Source organism: Odontesthes bonariensis, chromosome 14 (genome assembly GCF_027942865.1).
Source record: "Odontesthes bonariensis isolate fOdoBon6 chromosome 14, fOdoBon6.hap1, whole genome shotgun sequence".
Classification (NCBI taxonomy): domain Eukaryota; kingdom Metazoa; phylum Chordata; class Actinopteri; order Atheriniformes; family Atherinopsidae; genus Odontesthes; species Odontesthes bonariensis.
Window position 1 is genome coordinate 8,991,558 of NC_134519.1, and position 17,664 is coordinate 9,009,221.

Genomic DNA, 17,664 nt, shown 5'->3' on the forward strand with positions numbered 1-17,664 from the left:
ACATTTTCTGAATAAGCAGAGCTTAAACGTCCTGTAAAATTCCAACCTTGTATTACCAGGCAACATTTAGTGGGACATAAAACTAACTATAAAACACAGAATTACTTTTACATTATGAAAATCCTTTGTTAAATGAATCTTACACCTTATTTATCTATCACCACTAATACCATATTTTATTCTATTTATTTTATTTACCGTGAGAAAAACTGTTACATCTTACACCCTTCCCTTATTGTACATACTTATATATATTTAAAAAAAATTTTATTTTCTCTTTGCACTGTTTTGGTGGCTTTAAATCTCACTGTACCATGTACAATGAGATTTAAAGGCATTCTGATTCTGAAAAACCTTCTGAGACGGGCACTGAAACAGGATTTAGTGACAGTATTGTGGCTCCAGATGTTTCTCTGCTCATCTATTTTGCAAATATGTTTGATATGAGGCCGCGATTCTATAAAAAAAGGAGAGGAAAGGAGGGAGGGAGGGAGGAAATGAGGGAGCGAAGGAAAGGAAAGAAAGGAGGGAGGAAGGAAGGAGGGAGGAGGGAGGAAATGAGGGAGCGAAGGAAAGGAAAGAAAGGAGGGAGGAAAGGAGGGAGGGAAGGAAAGGAAATAAAGGAGGGAGGAAAGGAGGAAAGAAAAGAAAGGAGGGAGGAAATGAGGGAGGGAGGGAGGAATGAACGGAAAGGAAAGAAAGGAGGGAGGGAGGGAGGGACGAAACTGAAAAAATATTGTTTTCTGTCGGGTTTCTTTTAAGGAGCCCAGTTGCTGCCGGTGTAATAACAGGACGGACTGTTGTGGCGTGCACTGTTGTGGCGTGCACTGTTGTGGCGTGCACTGTTGTGGCGGGCACTGTTGTGGCGTGCACTGTTGTGACGTGCACTGTTGTGACGTGCACTGTTGTGACGTGCACTGTTGTGGCGGGCACTGTTGTGGCGGGCACTGTTGTGGCGTGCACTGTTGTGACGTGCACTGTTGTGACGTGCACTGTTGTGGCGGGCACTGTTGTGGCGTGCACTGTTGTGACGTGCACTGTTGTGGCGTGCACTGTTGTGGCGTGCACTGTTGTGGCGGGCACTGTTGTGGCGGGCACTGTTGTGGCGGGCACTGTTGTGGCGTGCACTGTTGTGGCGTGCACTGTTGTGGCGGGCACTGTTCCGTCCCCACGTGCTCAGGCCTTCGGCGTGTTTTCTTGGTGCATGTGTGGATACGTTACCTTGGGAACGGGGAAGCGGAGCTGGGCCAGCCGAGCCTCTCCCACCAAAGGGATGGTGAGGCGGTTGGGCAGCACCAAGTAGCTGTAGATGATGTCCTGGATGATGTTGTCGCACAAACCGCTGAGAAAGAAGGAGGGAGGGAGGGAGGGACAGGAAAGTGGAGGTGGAGAAACACGTAAAAGATGAGCGGCCGATGCAAAAAGAACAGAATCATCTGTAGATTAAACCCCTGCTGCTGTTCTTTCAGGCTTCACATCACCAGCAGATGCTTTCTGAATGATTTCTACTCATTTCCAGTTAAAACTTTCCCCCCTGTGGGGAACTGAGACACCATCTCTGGCAAGAATAACATTACGAGCTCCCATTTATCATCTCTGCAATGAAAAGACATCAGAAGGCAAAATGTGGGCCAACTTTTATTTTCTTTAAAATAAAAGTTGAGGGATGAACGTGAGTAAAAACAGGTTTTATATACAGCATAAACATTCCTCTGCCATTTCAACTCTTTTCCTCTAGGTGGCAGCAGCGTCCTGCAGCTGTGGCTTTACTACAACATTAATCATTCTGCAGCATCTGATTCTGGGTCAGACTCAGGACTGTGTAAAAATCTGCAGCATGTAAGGCAACAGTTATTAAAGTAAATATCTGGCCTGAGCTCCTTTATCCTCCAACTCAGCCTGAACCCTCTCAGACAGTAATGTTGAGCTCCGGGCTCTGGGGAGGATTCATCCCTCCATCAGACCTGCTGCCACTGATTTTCAGCCCACTTCTTGTGTCCTTTGGCACAGCTCAGCCTTTTCTCCCTGTTTCCCTTCCTTAAGAACGGCTTCCTGACAGCCACCCTTCCATGGAGCCCATTTCTGATGAGGCTTGGGCCAACAGCAGATGGATCAGCTGAAGTTCCAGATGCATCTCTCAGCTCCTGTGTCAGGTCTTTGCTGGAGTTTTTCCTCTTTCTTAAGGACATCACTTTCAGATCCTGTTCATCTGCTGTAGATAGTTCTTTAGGCCTGACACTTCTTCTTCTGTCCTCCACTTGTCCAGTTTCCTCAAATGTTTTAAGGACACACTGCACCCCATGCTGAGATATGCCAAGTTTTCAGCTAACAGCTCTTTGGGAATCACCTTGTTGCTGCAGAAATCCTGTTTTCTGTCTGTCACACTGTTATCTTTGCTGTTTTTCACACATGCAGCTAAAGAAATGGGAAGAAATCTTAATTCCAGTCTAAAACCCACAAAGAGCTTCTAGATTATTCATTTCTGGTGGCATAAAGCAGTTTAATCATTTAATTTATATTAATTGTTCCATAATTAGTCATTAGATTACATCTTATATTCCTTTTTTAAGCTTTAAATTGAATCTTATTTACTTTTTCATTATGTTGTATAACATATAATTCTTATTATTGTCTGTTTTTTTTCCTACTTTTCCACTTTTAGACGTGATAACATTCATTTTTTGGGAATAGGATTTTTTTTAGAACTGAATTTCATATATTAATTTGACTCTTTTGGTAACTGAAAGCAGTTTTAACGTAAATGTACAAAAAAGTTGAAACTATGAAGCTGTTTTTCAGAGATGCAACTCAAGAAATGGGAACAAATGACGTGTCTTTGGGAACAAAGTGCCTAAAGATCCAGTTTAAAACGGCTTCTTTGCTAAATTGCCTGTTATGTGTGGACACAACACTGGTTTGTCCCTTGAGTTTGATGCATGTTTCATGCTTGAAGGATTCATCGGCCAGAGTTAAGCGCCTTAACAAACAAAACCACATTCCTCTGACAACAGTCTTGCACAAGGCCTGAAAACGAGTGATAAAACATCCAAAGAAAACCTCTGAGAGAACTGGATGCTGAGTCCTGATCTGCTCACTTAATAAGCACAAAACTACATTCAGCATTAAAAAACCCAATGAGATTTCCACATGTCCCAGCATGCCTATAAAAGGAGTTTGTTTTTATATTAGACTCAGTGTGTGTGTGGAAGAAAAGCTGCTGTTCCTTCTGAAGGTGGCTTCAGGTTTTCTTGCTGTTTTAGGGCAAAATGCAAATCGTCTTTGAGGAAATGTGAGTGGCCTCATACAAACACAGGAAGAGGAGGGTGGGGCAGGGCACACACACTCACACAGGTGGTTTACTTCAAACTCGTTGAACAAGGAGAGCTACATTTTGCAGGGAGGAGTTTTTAGGAATATCACGCAGCAGTCTGCTAACAACGCCCTGGGAGGAGGAGGGGGGTGTGGCCGCCATTTTCAGGCAGAGATGGGACCAAGTCACACATGTGCAAGTCTAAAGTTAGTCTCAAGTAATTTTTTCTTGGGCAAGTCAAAGTCAAAGTCAGCTCACCTTATTATTGCAATTTTACCTGCAGAATCTGATCTTAATAAAGTGAAAAGACAAAGATATAAGTAACTGTCAGTAAACATCATTGGCCAATGTGTCCAACCTGTCCACCCCGTATCATATCAAGCTAACGTTAGCTAACCACCAACTAGGCTAACAGGATAATATTAGCTAATTTGACGAGCATTTACTGGTCAGAATGGATCTTCAAATGACGAACAAAGTTGTCGTCTATAGCCGTCTGAGATGTTGATGCCGCATGTCCTGCACTGTGTCTTGCACTGTGCTGTTCGTCTTTTGCCGTCAAAATGGTGATTATGAAAGCCGAAGACAACGACTCTCGGTCCCCCTCCCGCTGACATGAGTTTATTTTGAGTTTATACTCTCCAATAAACACTTAAGCTATGCAGAGAGGACATGACTGATTGACAGGGTAGGGATCCAATCATGACGCCATTCTCAGCCTGCGCTCCTACCGGGTAATCGAAATTATTTTTTTAATTATTTATTTTATATTCAAACTGAAAACATGAACTGAATAACACTCAAGTCATTCAAGTCATCGTGTCTCAAGTCAAGTCAAGTCCCAAGTCTTTAACTTCCAAGTCCGAGTCAAGTCTCAAGTCTTTTATTTTTTGTCAAGTCGCAAGTCATCAAAACAGTGACTCGAGTCCAAGTCACAGTGACTTGAGTCCCCATCTCTGCCTTCAGGTCACGCTGCTGTAGGTGTGTTTTAACTCCAAGTCAAAGGTTTTTGCAGAACTGAGTCGGTGGTCCTCATAAACAAAGCGGCGGATGTAAACAGGAAACACGGCAACAACAAAACAAACCCAACTGAGGTTGCATCAGCGAGTATAAGATTAGTTCTTCTTTTAAGCAGGATATGATACCTGCAAACCTTTCCGCATGAATGTGTGGGTCAGAACCTCTTCTGCTGAGCCCGATAGAGGAAATAAAGGAGGTTATTTTTCCTCCTGCAGATGAACGTGCCTACTCTCCAGTGACCCAAAACAAAGCAAACCAGAGGATCTGCTTCCAGTTTGACATTTAATATGTCAGACAGGGTCTGAGAAACCCCTTTCCAATGTTTTTGGAAGACTTGGGCATAAGAGAACATGTGAATAAGAGAGGCTTCAACACATTTGCGTTCGACGATATCAGGACGAGCCTCAGGTTTTTAAACGCAAGCCCAAAGAGACTCAAACACCCTCTGATAGAGACACTCCGCTAGCTCTGAACTTCCATCTCTTATGAGATGCTCTTAAAGGGAAGAGTACCGCTACAGCTGGACATAAACCGTACAGAACAGCTTGCTTGCAAGTTCCTGAAAACAATGGGATGTTTAAATCTGCAATATATATCCTCTGATTTCTCAGTAAATCCCTTTCTGCACAGATTTAAAAGATAAAAGAAGCAATGACACCTGTTAGTGTTTCACACTGCCGTTTTGACAGGAAATGACGATCGACGACGTCACGTTACGTTGCATCTTGGGTAGTTTGAGAATGAGTAGTAACCTCATGATGCATACCCAACATTTCGGCCAATCTAGTATGCATCCAGGAACTTCTCGCTTTCTCAAACTCGCATAATAACTGAAAAAGTTAGTAGGAGTAGTAGTAGTTAGTGTTTCACACTAACAGGTCTTAAAACTGAAGACTGGACAGCTTTTAGTGGTCTTTTTTACCCATTTTACCCGCTTTCTGTTCGCGGTCCTATTTATGGTTTAACTTGTGAAATTAGAAAGATGTTAGAGCAGGAATCGATTGTTAAACAGAAAACAGATTGTAAAAAAAAAAAAAGCAGTCACTCAGATTTAATCAAGGCTAGTTTTAGGTTGCTGGGGAGACTATTTCTGTGATAAAATTTCAGAAATTAAAGGTGAAAAACTGAGCAGGGATGTGCAGATTGCTCAGCAGGTTGACTGCAGACAGATCAGGCTGTTCAAAATACTATCTTTTTCCAGTCCAGTGAATGCATCATTCATACACCAGGGCTGTGTTCGAAACCGCATACTTCTCCTACTGCTCCTACTACTCCTACTAACTTTTTCAGTTATTATGCGAGTTTGAGAAAGCGATTAGTTCCCGGATGCATACTAGCTTGGCCGAAATGTTGGGTATGCATCATGAGGTTACTACTCATACTCAAACTACCCAAGATGCAACGTAACGTGACGTCATCGATCGTCATTTCCTGTCAAAACGGCAGTTTCAAGCTAGCTACAACGAGGGTAGGTTCACTTCCTGTTTTCAAAACAAAAGCAATTGTATCGTAATGGCTTTCCCTATGATAAAAGGCAACGGGTATTTTATTTTGTGAAAATAACCGGAAGTGCGTTGCTCACTGCGGCTAGCTTTAGTAACGCCGAATTCGTGGGAATAAAATTGTAAATAGCCGGTATTTTGTCAGGTTTTCAACACGTTGGGGATCTAAACGACTACTTTCTCGCCTGAAAATGTTTCAAATGTTGCTAAAGTTTACAGAGTTTAGAGCTTAAGCGAAATCAGGTTCAGGCCGGCTGATTTCGGCTCGGGTACAAGCGAAATGCATTGTGGGTAAATGCTCTGCATACTGTCTGATCGATGAGTATGCAGTTTGCAAGTATGTAGTATGCGGTTTCGAACACAGCCCAGCTTAGGGGCTGATTATTGTTCTCTATAAACTGTGTTTTGGTGCTACCTACGGGGCAGTCTCATGAATATCTGCAACAATCTGAGCTGTGAGCTGATCTTAGTTGTGTTAGCACTGTTGTTGGTCCTTTAGCTTTGCTCTGCTGTGGAAGAGGCAAAAGCCAAGGTGGACGGACCTGCGATGGAGTGAAACTAAGTGTCGAACACTGAATGCTGTCCAGAGCAGCTGCTGTCATTGTTTTCCACCTGTGGATATTTGCCCTTTATGTTTTTTTTTGGGCCGTTGGCTCCTTCCCAGCTCGAGCAAACTTTCAGCCAATCGGCATTTGATTCCATTTGTAGCAACAGCTGTGAAGTCGACACTTTAACAATGTTTTAAAACGGCTGCTTTACTAAAAACGATAAGAAATGGCCGAGAAAACTGCAATTTGTGCAGCTCGATGAGATCAACTATTAAAAAAAAAAGACTTTCAGCAGCGCTGTACAAATAACATCCGAAGTGAGTTTGTTTACCTCGAGTCAAGCAGCGCGGCTCTAAGTACAGCAACAGATCTGGCAGAGATCAGAGCTAATCTGACTGGCTGTTCGTTTCCTCATTATTTACACTCATTTTCCACAAAGTAAATAAATATGTGGGTCTTTTTACATCAACAGTGTGCAACTCCTCAGCTCTCACACTGCATCACCATGACGACAGTACTGTTTTAGAAGGATAAAAACGTGACAGATAGCGGTCCTCTGTGCGTTGAAGCTGAAACATCATTGGAACAACATTCAGAACGAGACGTTTTTGCACATTTTCACACATTAAAACCTCAAAGAACAACAAGTGCAGTTTTTCCCGATTTCTTTTTTTTTTTTTAAAAACAATCTTCCACTTAGTTTTTAAACGTGCTTTAAATGTCACTTTTACACGTAATCCACAGCAGCAGGTTGTCCATCCTCCCATCACTCAGTGGGGTCACATGGCTCTGAAAGGATCAGATTATTGGATAAATTACAATAAGAATGACTTGAGCAAGGGTAATTCTCCTTGGATGTATGGCGGTGAATGAATCGAATCAGAGGCACAAAACATGTCATACCCCCGTATGATAGGTGGCGCTGTACCCATTTCAACTATTGCTAATAGAGCCACTTCCTGTTGACCTCTTCACCACCAACAACAACAACAAACTCAGGCTTTGGAGAAAGATGGAGAACGCAGAGCCAGATGAAGCTACGTCCCTCTACATTTGGTCTGTGATGAGCTGCTTGTTGCACAAACTCGATGCCCAACGGAGCATTCTCCATCGCGTTGTTTGTTTCTTTCTGATGGCGACAGCAACAGTAATATCGTCTCCTTCGACTTCCGGGTCACGACCCCGGGAAAACATCTGGAGCATGCGCAGAACGCAAAGTCTAATTCACCACGTGCTTCACCGTCTGCAAACACGTTTAATTTGACTTTCAACAGAGTTATCTCGGGGTCTTAATCCGATCCGATACAATTTCTTGTCAGATTAAGGTGTCTACATGAACTTAATAACTCAGTCCGATTGTAATTTAGCCAATAATCCGATCCTTTCAGTGCCATGTAACCCCACTGAGTGTGGCAGATGTGATGCAAAAAGCACCGTACATTAGCATTTCTGGAAGACTTCAGAATGGGAGAAAGGCGCTACGGACACATGCAGTTACTTACTTGACGCCGGGAATATCCAGCATGTTTGTGAGTCCTGTCCAGTTGATGTCCAGCATCTGGAAGACCGAGAAGAAATGCGACTTAAAACAGAAACAAACGGGTTCTTGGATGTAAAACCTGACCCATATTCATAATAAAATGCAAACATAATCAAACACCCAGGCTTTTAGGGACTAATGTTGGACCCAGAGATGCCAAAGCAGGAACAGCAAAATCATCTTTGGTGACAGAGAAATATTCAACAGATGTTTTCAGATAGGAGCTCTGCAGGATTAACTGGGTTTTTAGAAAAGATTTGTCCAATTGAAATGCCTCTGAATCTGCATATGTGAGGATTTGTTGGGAAATGTTCCCAGAGAACAGTTTAGGATTCATCATTTTTACAACAGCCGGTTAACAAGGTGAACTGATTTCAGTGGTCTGTGAGAGAAAGAGATTTGTGTCCCGTTCTGGCATCAAAGCAGCCCAAACGGTGCAGTTATTCAGTTAGAAATGCTGGCAGGGAGGATGTATGCAGATGTTAAAACTTCTCCAACAATCTCTGCATCGTGAGTCAGCAGAGCAGCGACAGCCCTGGAGGAGCCGTGTGTCTGATTCGATCGATCTGATCATCAATACAGCCGAGCCGATCGGGTTAAGAAGGATGCAGACAGGAAGTGTGTGCAGAGGCGAGGAAATTACATTACATTAACAAATAACCAGCCGTGAGACTGGAGATCTATGACGCGGGATGAAATATTCAATGCACTCTAATGTGAGCATCATGAGACATAAATTTAATCTTTTATTTCACGAAACAAACGTCTTCTTTATGATCTTAGGCTGTGTTCGAAACCGCATACTTCTTCTACTACTCCTACTACTCCCACTAACTTTTTGAGTTAGTATGCGAGTTTGAGTAAGCAAGAGGTTCCCGGATGCATACTAGATTCGCCGAAATGTTGGGTATGCATCATGAGGTTAGTACTCATACTCAAACTAACCAAGATGCAACAGAACGTGACGTCATCGATCGTCATTTCCTGTCAAAACGGCATTTTTAAGCTAGCTACAACGACGGTAGGTTCACTTCCTGTTTTCAAAACAAAAGCACCAATTGTATCGTAATGGCTTTCCCTATGATAAAAGGCAACGGGTATTTTATTTTGTGAAAATAACCGGAAATGCGTTGCTCACTGCAGCTAGCTTTAGTAGTGCCGAATTTGTCGGAACAAAATTAAATTAAATAGCCGGTATTTTGTCAGGTTTTCAACACGTTGGGGATCTAAACGACTACTTTCTCACCTGAAAATGTTTCAAATGTTGCTAAAGTTTACAGAGTTTAGAGATCAAGTGAAATCAGCTTCAGGCTGGCTGATTTCGGCTCGGGCAGGAGCAAAATGCATTGTGGGTAAACTCTCTGCATACTGTCTGATCGATGAGTATGGAAGTATGTAGTATGTAGTATGCAGTATGCAGTATGCGGTTTCGTGTGGATCTGAGTCTTTAAAAAGGTAACACGGGGCAGATTATCTCACAGAGTTCATGCTGTGAGTTTGTTTGAAACAAGGCAACATTTTAAGGTTAAAAACTGCATGAAGAACCCGTGTTTTGTTATTATTCTCACCCGTTACCGGCTCGGGATCATGACGCTGCTTTTAGATGTGACAAAACTGCTGTTTGCCCGAGTTAAACCAAGAACAAACAAGGACAAACGAGTCTTAAAGCACAAGGCTCCGATTGCCTTTATTACTTCTGGATGTCACTCTGCTCCAACTTGGCCATTACATGCTACATACTTTTAAAAAAAAAAAAAAAAAGTGAGGTTTCTCAGTCAGGATTATCATGTTCAGAGTAGGAGCTTAACCTGGTTTTCTAACCCAGTTATTGGGCCTGTATCCTGATAAGTGGGTCATCTGAGGTGTCATGGTGGAGATTCTGCCAGTTATAACCTGCGTATTCTCCTAAAAAAAGATGATTTATACCAAACTCAATGTCTTCTTCCTCAAAAACCGTGTGTGCAAAGCTTCATTAAGTTCAGCTTGGTTGTTTTTGTGCAACGCTGCTGATAAACAGATGCCAGTGATCACATGACCTCGGCCCTGCCTTGACAGAGCAACCGCACGCATTCCTGACACACCCCGACATCCACTTAGAACCACGACGACTGCGACCAGACTGCAGTCCTACCGGCAGCTGCAGAAAGAAGCAGCTGTACGGAGGAAGCTGGCAGAAGTGGCTCAGAGAGCAGAGGAGATACAAACCATCAGCAGCTGCTGAATCAGTGGGAGGAACCGTCGTTCAGACCAGCTAAGCTCTGCACACTTTAAAGTATAAGCAAGGATAACGCTCGTGTATATGGGAAAAGTATTGGCTTATAAGTATGTTAGCATCTGAGAGGCAGCACACTCAGGAGCAGAGTGACACCATTAGCCATCTTTTTGCTGGAGAAAGGAGACACAAAGCCCCGTTCTTAAAAATAGGTTATGGTCTGGATGAAGCTGAAATGGCGTGAACAGGCAGCGGCAACCGGACCCGACAGAGAGAGGGAGGGTTTCCCCCCAGTAACCGGAACAAACCGATGTTCAGAGAGCGAACAAATGGATGGGAACTGCAGAGAAGAAATAAATGTTTTATACTGTGAGAGCAGCAACACACACACACTGCACATGTAGTTCCCAGACAGCCACCAGACTCCTGCTGGGACGGCCCTCAGAATCACGCCGACCCACTCGCCATAAAGGAGCGTGAACGAGGCCTTTAGTTCGCCCCTTTTTCCCGTGACGATGACGCACAAAATTGCTTCCAGAAAATAAAAATATGACCAGAATAAAAAATTATTTTCGTTAACGAGACTAAGACAAGACGAAATTTACAAGCCATGGACGAATGGACATTAAAAAATTTAATTGTGTATAATTAATTTGTAATTGTTAATATAAGTGTTTCTTGAACTTCATAGAAACAAGTCAGCTGTGCTGTTGCAGGGTTGAAACAAAAACCTGCAGCCACACGGCCCTTTCATGGACCAGTTTGACACCCCTGCTTTAGTTGGAACCACCTGCTTTTCTTTTGTGTTACTGTGGCGTCGGCGCACACGACTCAGTGTTTGTGCTTCAACACTACACGCCACACTCACACAGCACGTCTTTAGCCGCATTCCCACTGTAGGAACCTTCTGCAGTTCCTATAACCTTTGCAGGAACGGGGCCGTTTTTTCCCCTCATTCGCACATACAGGAACTGGGGAACATCGCCCTCCATGTTAGCTTCTTGGGGGTGTTTTTTTCTTCTCTCCTTACTTTTCGCGGGTTTTGTTTTGTTCCGTTTTGTTGTTGAATGTGGCGCTAAAGTAACACGTCGCTGTCGCAGACGGTTGCGTCGCATCAGTCTCTATCAAGGTCCCGACTCATGTGTGAATGCAAACTGAAACAGTTCCCCTGGGGAAGGACAGTTATCAGAACGAAATTCCTTCCGCCGGCTCTTCCTCCTGAGCTACAGCCCCAAAAAACTGTGAGACAGTTTAAAAAAGGGACTGAAGCTGTAAAAGGTTAGAAAAGAGGCTGATGATGATGATGTTAGACCCTGGAAGTTGTTGTAAGAAGCACGTTAAGCTGCTGAAATATCCAGAAATAATACATAAAAACTGCATAAAAGCCTTCCGAAACCGAACTACATCACTGAGCTAAAAGCTTCTTTACATAAACCTTATGCTAAGAGATCATTGAACAGAGAATGCAAATATCCGGCTGAGTTAGCGCTTCTCATATAGTTCATGTTCGACCACAGCGAGGCTCTGCCAGCCTGGCACAGGAAGAGCAGATAAGCAGACGGGGGATTCCACAGAACAGCTCTGAGAACACACCAACTTCTACATGAAGAGGATGCAAATGTGTTCAAGTGCATTCTTCATACGGACATAAATGTCAGAGATTTCTGTATCTAATCTTTTACTTTCGGTCTGAAGCAGGACAATGAACCAGGTTTGGTTTACAAAGATGATAAATACAAATTATTTGGATCATCTACATGTTGAGAGTTGCTTATTTTGTCACTCCAGCTTCTTCTGGAGGCGCCTGAGCGAAGCTAACGAAGACGACTCGTTAGCAGTTTTCTGCAGTAACTGGTCAAGTCGTCAGAGATCGTGAACAAATCAGAAGAGAACCACAATTTACCAAGAGATTAGATTCAAATCTGCATTAAAGCCGTGTCAGTTGTGTTACCAGGAGAAACCCAAACCCTCCAAAAAGTCCAGTCAGGATGGATCCTTTACTTTTTAAGTACAGACAGAAAATGCAGCAAAGCTCTGATCCGACTAAATAAACTGCTAAACACACCACACACCTTTATATGGAAATAAAGAAGCTCTTTTTTTTAATGTGTATTTGTACAGAAAAGAGTCCGACTTTGGCAAACTTTCTTCGTTCAAAGCAGAGCACAGCAGCCAACAAACGTAGCCGTGCAGTCTGGTCACGTGACCATACTCAATCTCAGCGGCGGGACGGATTAGCTTTAGCATTAGCAGTCGTAGCAAACAAACAAAGAAACAGATGAAAAATGTCAGACTCAACGGTGGGAAATGAAGACGCAGACGAGGCCTCATACTGAAAGCATGTTTACCTTACAAAGAGTGAGAAACAGCAGCTACATTATGTGTCTTCTGTGTCAACCAAAACAAACGCACATTTCAGCAGAAACTCAACATCTAACTTGATCAAACATGTAGCGGTAAGTTTCCTTAATTATTTTTTTTTCCCCCATGGATAGGTGAATGTTTGTTTTTTAGGTTACATATGGGTTACATATGTTTTAAACATTTCCTAAGTCTCTTATTTTTTATTGAAGTTCTTGAATTTACCTGGATTATTTTAATTTAAGCTATTTTGTAATTAATTAATTGATTTTATTTATTTTATTGATTGGATGAACTCTAATTTGCCTAAAGATGATTATTTAGTATTTTTGTCTGTCTGATTGAATGCTTGTGTTAACAAATAAATCAGACGTTACTCAGCAGTTACTCAGTACTTGAGTAGTTTTTTCACCAAGCACTTTTTTACTCTTACTCAAGTAATTATCTGGATGACTACTTTTTACTTTTACTTGAGTCATATTATTCTGAAGTAACAGTACTTTTACTTGAGTACAATTTTTGGCTACTCTACCCACCTCTGAACATAAGTCAGGACTCGGGAGGTGTAACAAACCCAGACACCAACCATGCCTCAAGACTGCATTCAAATAAAGAGCAAAAATAAAGAAAGGAAGAAGGAAACTCAGAGCGATACCGAGTGACAACGCTATTCCACTTCCTGGTGAGTCTCACTGTTAGACCACAGCTGTCAAACCTGCGTTCAGGCATCCTGTCACAACACGACTGCGGCTCACAGGGAGGAGCAGGGTGGAGAAACACCGCCAGCAGCCAAAGAACCACAAAGCAGCACCGACACTCTGTGGGTGATGCATCGGCCGATCCGCAGCAGCAGTTCTTTTCCAACGCTCGCACGAGAAATGAGTCATCCTCATTATTTGGTTGTTCCTGGTCACTCAGAGGAAAGAAGTGAGGAAGTTGGGCGTGTATTCACAGTTTAGTGTGGTTCTCTCTTTAACCGCGGCCTGAGAATACAACAAATCCTTCTGGGTACTGTCACCAAAGACTTGCATCATGTTAAAAGCCTTCTTCTTTGTGGCTCAGAATTAAGTCCTGCTGTCAGTGTGGGAGGCATTAATCTGCCAGGAGACTTTATGGACAAAACTCTCCCGAAGCCTGACATTTTTCACAGCTTACTCAAGCTGAATTACCTGGTTAACAAGTCTTCCAATTACATCTGGAACGTCTACGTCTACACTTTCCCTAATCTCAGCGTTCGAACAATGGAGTTACCACAATAATGCGTCGGTACGTGCACTGCTCTGCTCAGCCAAGCGTCTAAAAGGAGCTCAATTCGTTGGTCTCACATCGTTTCACATGAACGTTGCAGGAGATTGATTGATTGATTTTTATTTTCGAACATGTATAAAAAAGAAAATGTATGTAACTATTTGTACATACAAAAGAAAGAAAAAGAGAAATTAAAAAAATTTAAATTCAAATTCAATCACATAAAGTGCTAATACAAAACAAAACACCGCACATTGTTCGAAAAAGGAATGGGAAGAAGTACAATACTTTCTTAGTTTCCCAGCCCTTTTTAAACTACTCTTCAGTTTGTAAATATCCTAACTACAATACACCTATATATATATATATATATATATATATATATACCCATAAATAAATGTATACCATATACTAATTAAATTACAATATAACAATAAACCCTATTCTATTCATATATTTATCCCTCATTGTCCTTCGTTAACATACTTCCTCTTTCATGAACTTGTTCAACCCTCATACCTGATTTAAAACAACTTAATTTCTAAAAAGGGACATTTTCGTCCCCTTTTAAAACCACCTAAAACGGCCTGCTGACAGCCGCGCCTGTTACGGTGTTTGCTGCGCGGTCTGCGCTTCGGTCTGCACGGTCTACACAGCACGCAGTGATACGAAGGGAGAGAAAATAGCACCAAGCGATTGTGAGGTCTGACTTTTTCCTGGAGAACGATTTTGTGATGCAAATGTATTACTCTTTTGAACGCATAGTGTTTTGAGAAGCAAGACGCTTTATTTTTTAAACCCCAGCCAACTAGCCGGACTAACTTCATCAACACCAAAACGAGGCTGGAACTCGGCTCACAGGACGCAGCAGGGGGTAAGAAAATGTTCATAAATGATATTGCTAGTATGCATTGTCATACAGCTTCATGTCAAAAGAGGCGAACTATCCCTTTAAGAAAGAATGTTGAGTCACATATTGAAGATTTTATTAGATGTGATCCTCACACCTCATCGAACATCCAATGAAAGAGGAAAAACACTCTTCCTTCCCGGATCAAGTCACAGCCTAAACGCCTCCTTCCAATGATTTCAGACTGAGAATACGTGTTTCCTGAAGGCGGGATAATTTCATGTTTATGTTGAAGTCCTCTGATTGAGATTAGTTTCCTCTGGGCCTCTGCATCAAGGCCTGAATCTGGATGATAAACCTTCCTGGAGCACAGGAAGGAAAGAGGGAATGCACTGATAAAGAACAGGAGCTCAGTTTTGTAGAACTGCAAAGTGCAAAAAGGGGCCAAATACATGCTCTGACGGCTTAGTGACGGGTCAGTGTCACTGAATGTTGTCAATTAAACTAGAGATGCATCGACTGTGAACTTATGGGCCGGCAGCGGATCGTTTTTCTCATGTATTTTCCCTTTAAAGCCAGGGCAACGATGCAGTATGCATCATGACCTGAAGTCATCTTTAGCCTGTTGTCATCAGAGGAAAAAAGTCAGATGTATTACAATACCTCCCAGGAACACCAGATTAATACTGGCCACCAACACCGGTTGATGTCATTCGTTGGGCAAATATTGGTTAAAGCCGATGTATTGGCCAACGTATTGATTCTGATACCCAATTAAAACTCAGCTAACATCATGTCTGTGTTGGCAGAAAGCTTCAGAAACATGAAGCATCACATAGACAAAGCATCCTTTTAATGTTTGTTTTTAAAGCTCTTAACGGCCTCGCCCCATCGTATTTATCTGAGCTTTTAACAGTCCTGGTAGAGCTCTGAGGTCAACAGATCAGTTTCTGCTGGCAGTGCCCAGGTCAGAATACAAACCCTGGGGTGAGCGAGCGTTTTCCCAAAGCTGCCCCCAGGCTCTGGAATAAGCTCCCTGTCCAGCTGAGTCTTATTTCTGACCTGGGCCTCTTCACATCTAGGCTAAAAACCTGCTTATTTAGGATTGCTTTTAATACCCAGTAGTATGATGGCACTTTTATCTTATTCGATTTTGTTATATTTTATTGCTTTCACCGTTTTTTTTTTTTTTTTTTTTTTTAAATTGTTTTTATTTGTTTTTACTAGGGCTGGGAAACGATTAAAATTTTAAATCTAATTAATCACATGATTTCCCCGATTAATCGCGAAAAATGAATCCAAAAGTAGTGTATAGCTTTTAGCATTTAGTTTTATTTTAAATGTGCTGCCATATGAATGAAAGTGCCATAACATTTGTTGTGCAAACACACTTTTAACATCAGCATCTTTCTGTAGTTTTTATGTAGAAGCCTCGCTCCACTGTACAAGAGGCTATAGTCCTCGCTGCAGCTGGCGAGTCTTGCAACGGACGGCCCTGTGCTGCGTGTCGTTCCCCCTCTCTCTGCCCCCTGCTTCCTGTCTCTCTGAACTTTCCTATCCATTAAAGGCACAAAAGCCCCAAAAAATTTTATTTAAAAAAAAAAAAAACACAAAATAACTGGGTTAATGCGCGATAAAATATTTATCGCCGTTAAATAACTAACGAGTTAACGCGATAATAACGAGTTAACTCGCCCATCCCTAGTTTTTACTTCTTCTTCTCTTTATTTATTACCTGCTGTAAAGCACTTTGGTACACCGTAAGGATCGTCTGTAAAGGGCTGTATAAATAAAGTACATTTAAATTTTTTTGAGGTGTTCATAAGCAATACCATTCATCCCTTTCAGTCAGGTGGCAGAATCCCAAAGAAACGGTAAATTAGTTAATTCATAAAAAAACATGTCTGAGGTCAAAGGTCAAAGTACTCACAGGCTTCTTGAGGAAGAAGACGGACAGGGCTCCGATCAGCGGCATGTCCCCCAGCAGAGGCTCCATCACCACTCTCATCACTCCATGGAGCTGCACGGAAAGGAAACATCCTCAATCAGTTACCGCTTGGTGTTTTCCCTGCTGTTGACTTCTGGAGTCGATCGGAGACCTCGGAGCGTCTCCGGGTCCTGGTCGTACCGACGGGACTCTCTGTGACTGCGTCTGACCCCTCTTAAAGGGATAGTTCGCCTCTTTTGACATGAAGCTGTATGACATCCCATACTAGCAACATCATTTATGAACATTTTCTTACCCCCTGCTGCGTCCTGTGAGCAGAGTTCCAGCCTCGTTTTGGTGTTGATGAAGGTAGTCCGGCTAGTTGGCTGGGGTCACAAAAATAAAGCGTCTTGCTTCTCAAAACAATATGCGTTCAAAAGAGTAATACATTTGCATCACAAAATCGTTCTCCAGAAAAAGTCAGACCTCACAATCTCTTGGCGCTATTTTTGCCTCCCTTCATATCAATGCGTTTAGCCACCTAGCGATAGCCGCACCTGTTACGGTGTTTACTGCTCGGTCTGCACAGTTTACATAACCCGCATTGATATGAAGGTGGAGAGAAATAGCGGCAAGCGATTGTGAGGTCTGACTTTTTCTGGATTTTGTGATGCAAATGTATTACTCTGTTGAACGCATATTGTTTTGAGAAACAAAACGCTTTATTTTTTAAACCCCAGCCAACTAGCCGGACTACCTTCGTCTACGCCAAAACGAGGCTGGAACTCGGCTCACAGGACGCAGCAGGGGGTAAGAAAATGTTCATAAATGATATTGCTAACATGGGATGTCATACAGCTTCATGTCAAAAGAGGCGAACTATCCCTTTAAGCCCACGTGGCCATGCAACAAGCCAGAGGAGTCACAGACTTCTGCAATCAGTCATGAAAGCAGTGCCCTCGCAGATGTTAAACTAGCTGAAAGAAGGCGAAAACATCCGGCACCGTGTCTTCAGTTTGATGTAGAGACGCACAGATTGGGATTTCCTTCAATGATTCAGATTTCTTTAAAAGGTCTGACCTGTCGAATTCAGAACTATAATCAACCAAATGCACCAAGATACAGGCGTTTCTCTCAATTAAGTGC

General features: G+C 42.5%; 1 protein-coding gene across 4 annotated transcripts in view; it reads right to left on the reverse strand.

The window, feature by feature from the left end:
• esyt2a (extended synaptotagmin-like protein 2a) overlaps window positions 1-17,664 on the reverse strand; it is a 74,565-nt gene that overhangs the window by 30,279 nt on the left and 26,622 nt on the right. For all 4 annotated transcript variants that reach the window (XM_075482760.1, XM_075482758.1, XM_075482762.1 and 1 more), the window contains exons 7-9: window positions 16,522-16,611; window positions 7,883-7,938; window positions 1,222-1,342 (exon numbers count right to left, since the gene is read on the reverse strand). In XM_075482760.1, the coding sequence (XP_075338875.1) occupies window positions 1,222-1,342; window positions 7,883-7,938; window positions 16,522-16,611 (267 nt within the window). The remainder of the gene's footprint in view (window positions 1-1,221; window positions 1,343-7,882; window positions 7,939-16,521; window positions 16,612-17,664) is intronic.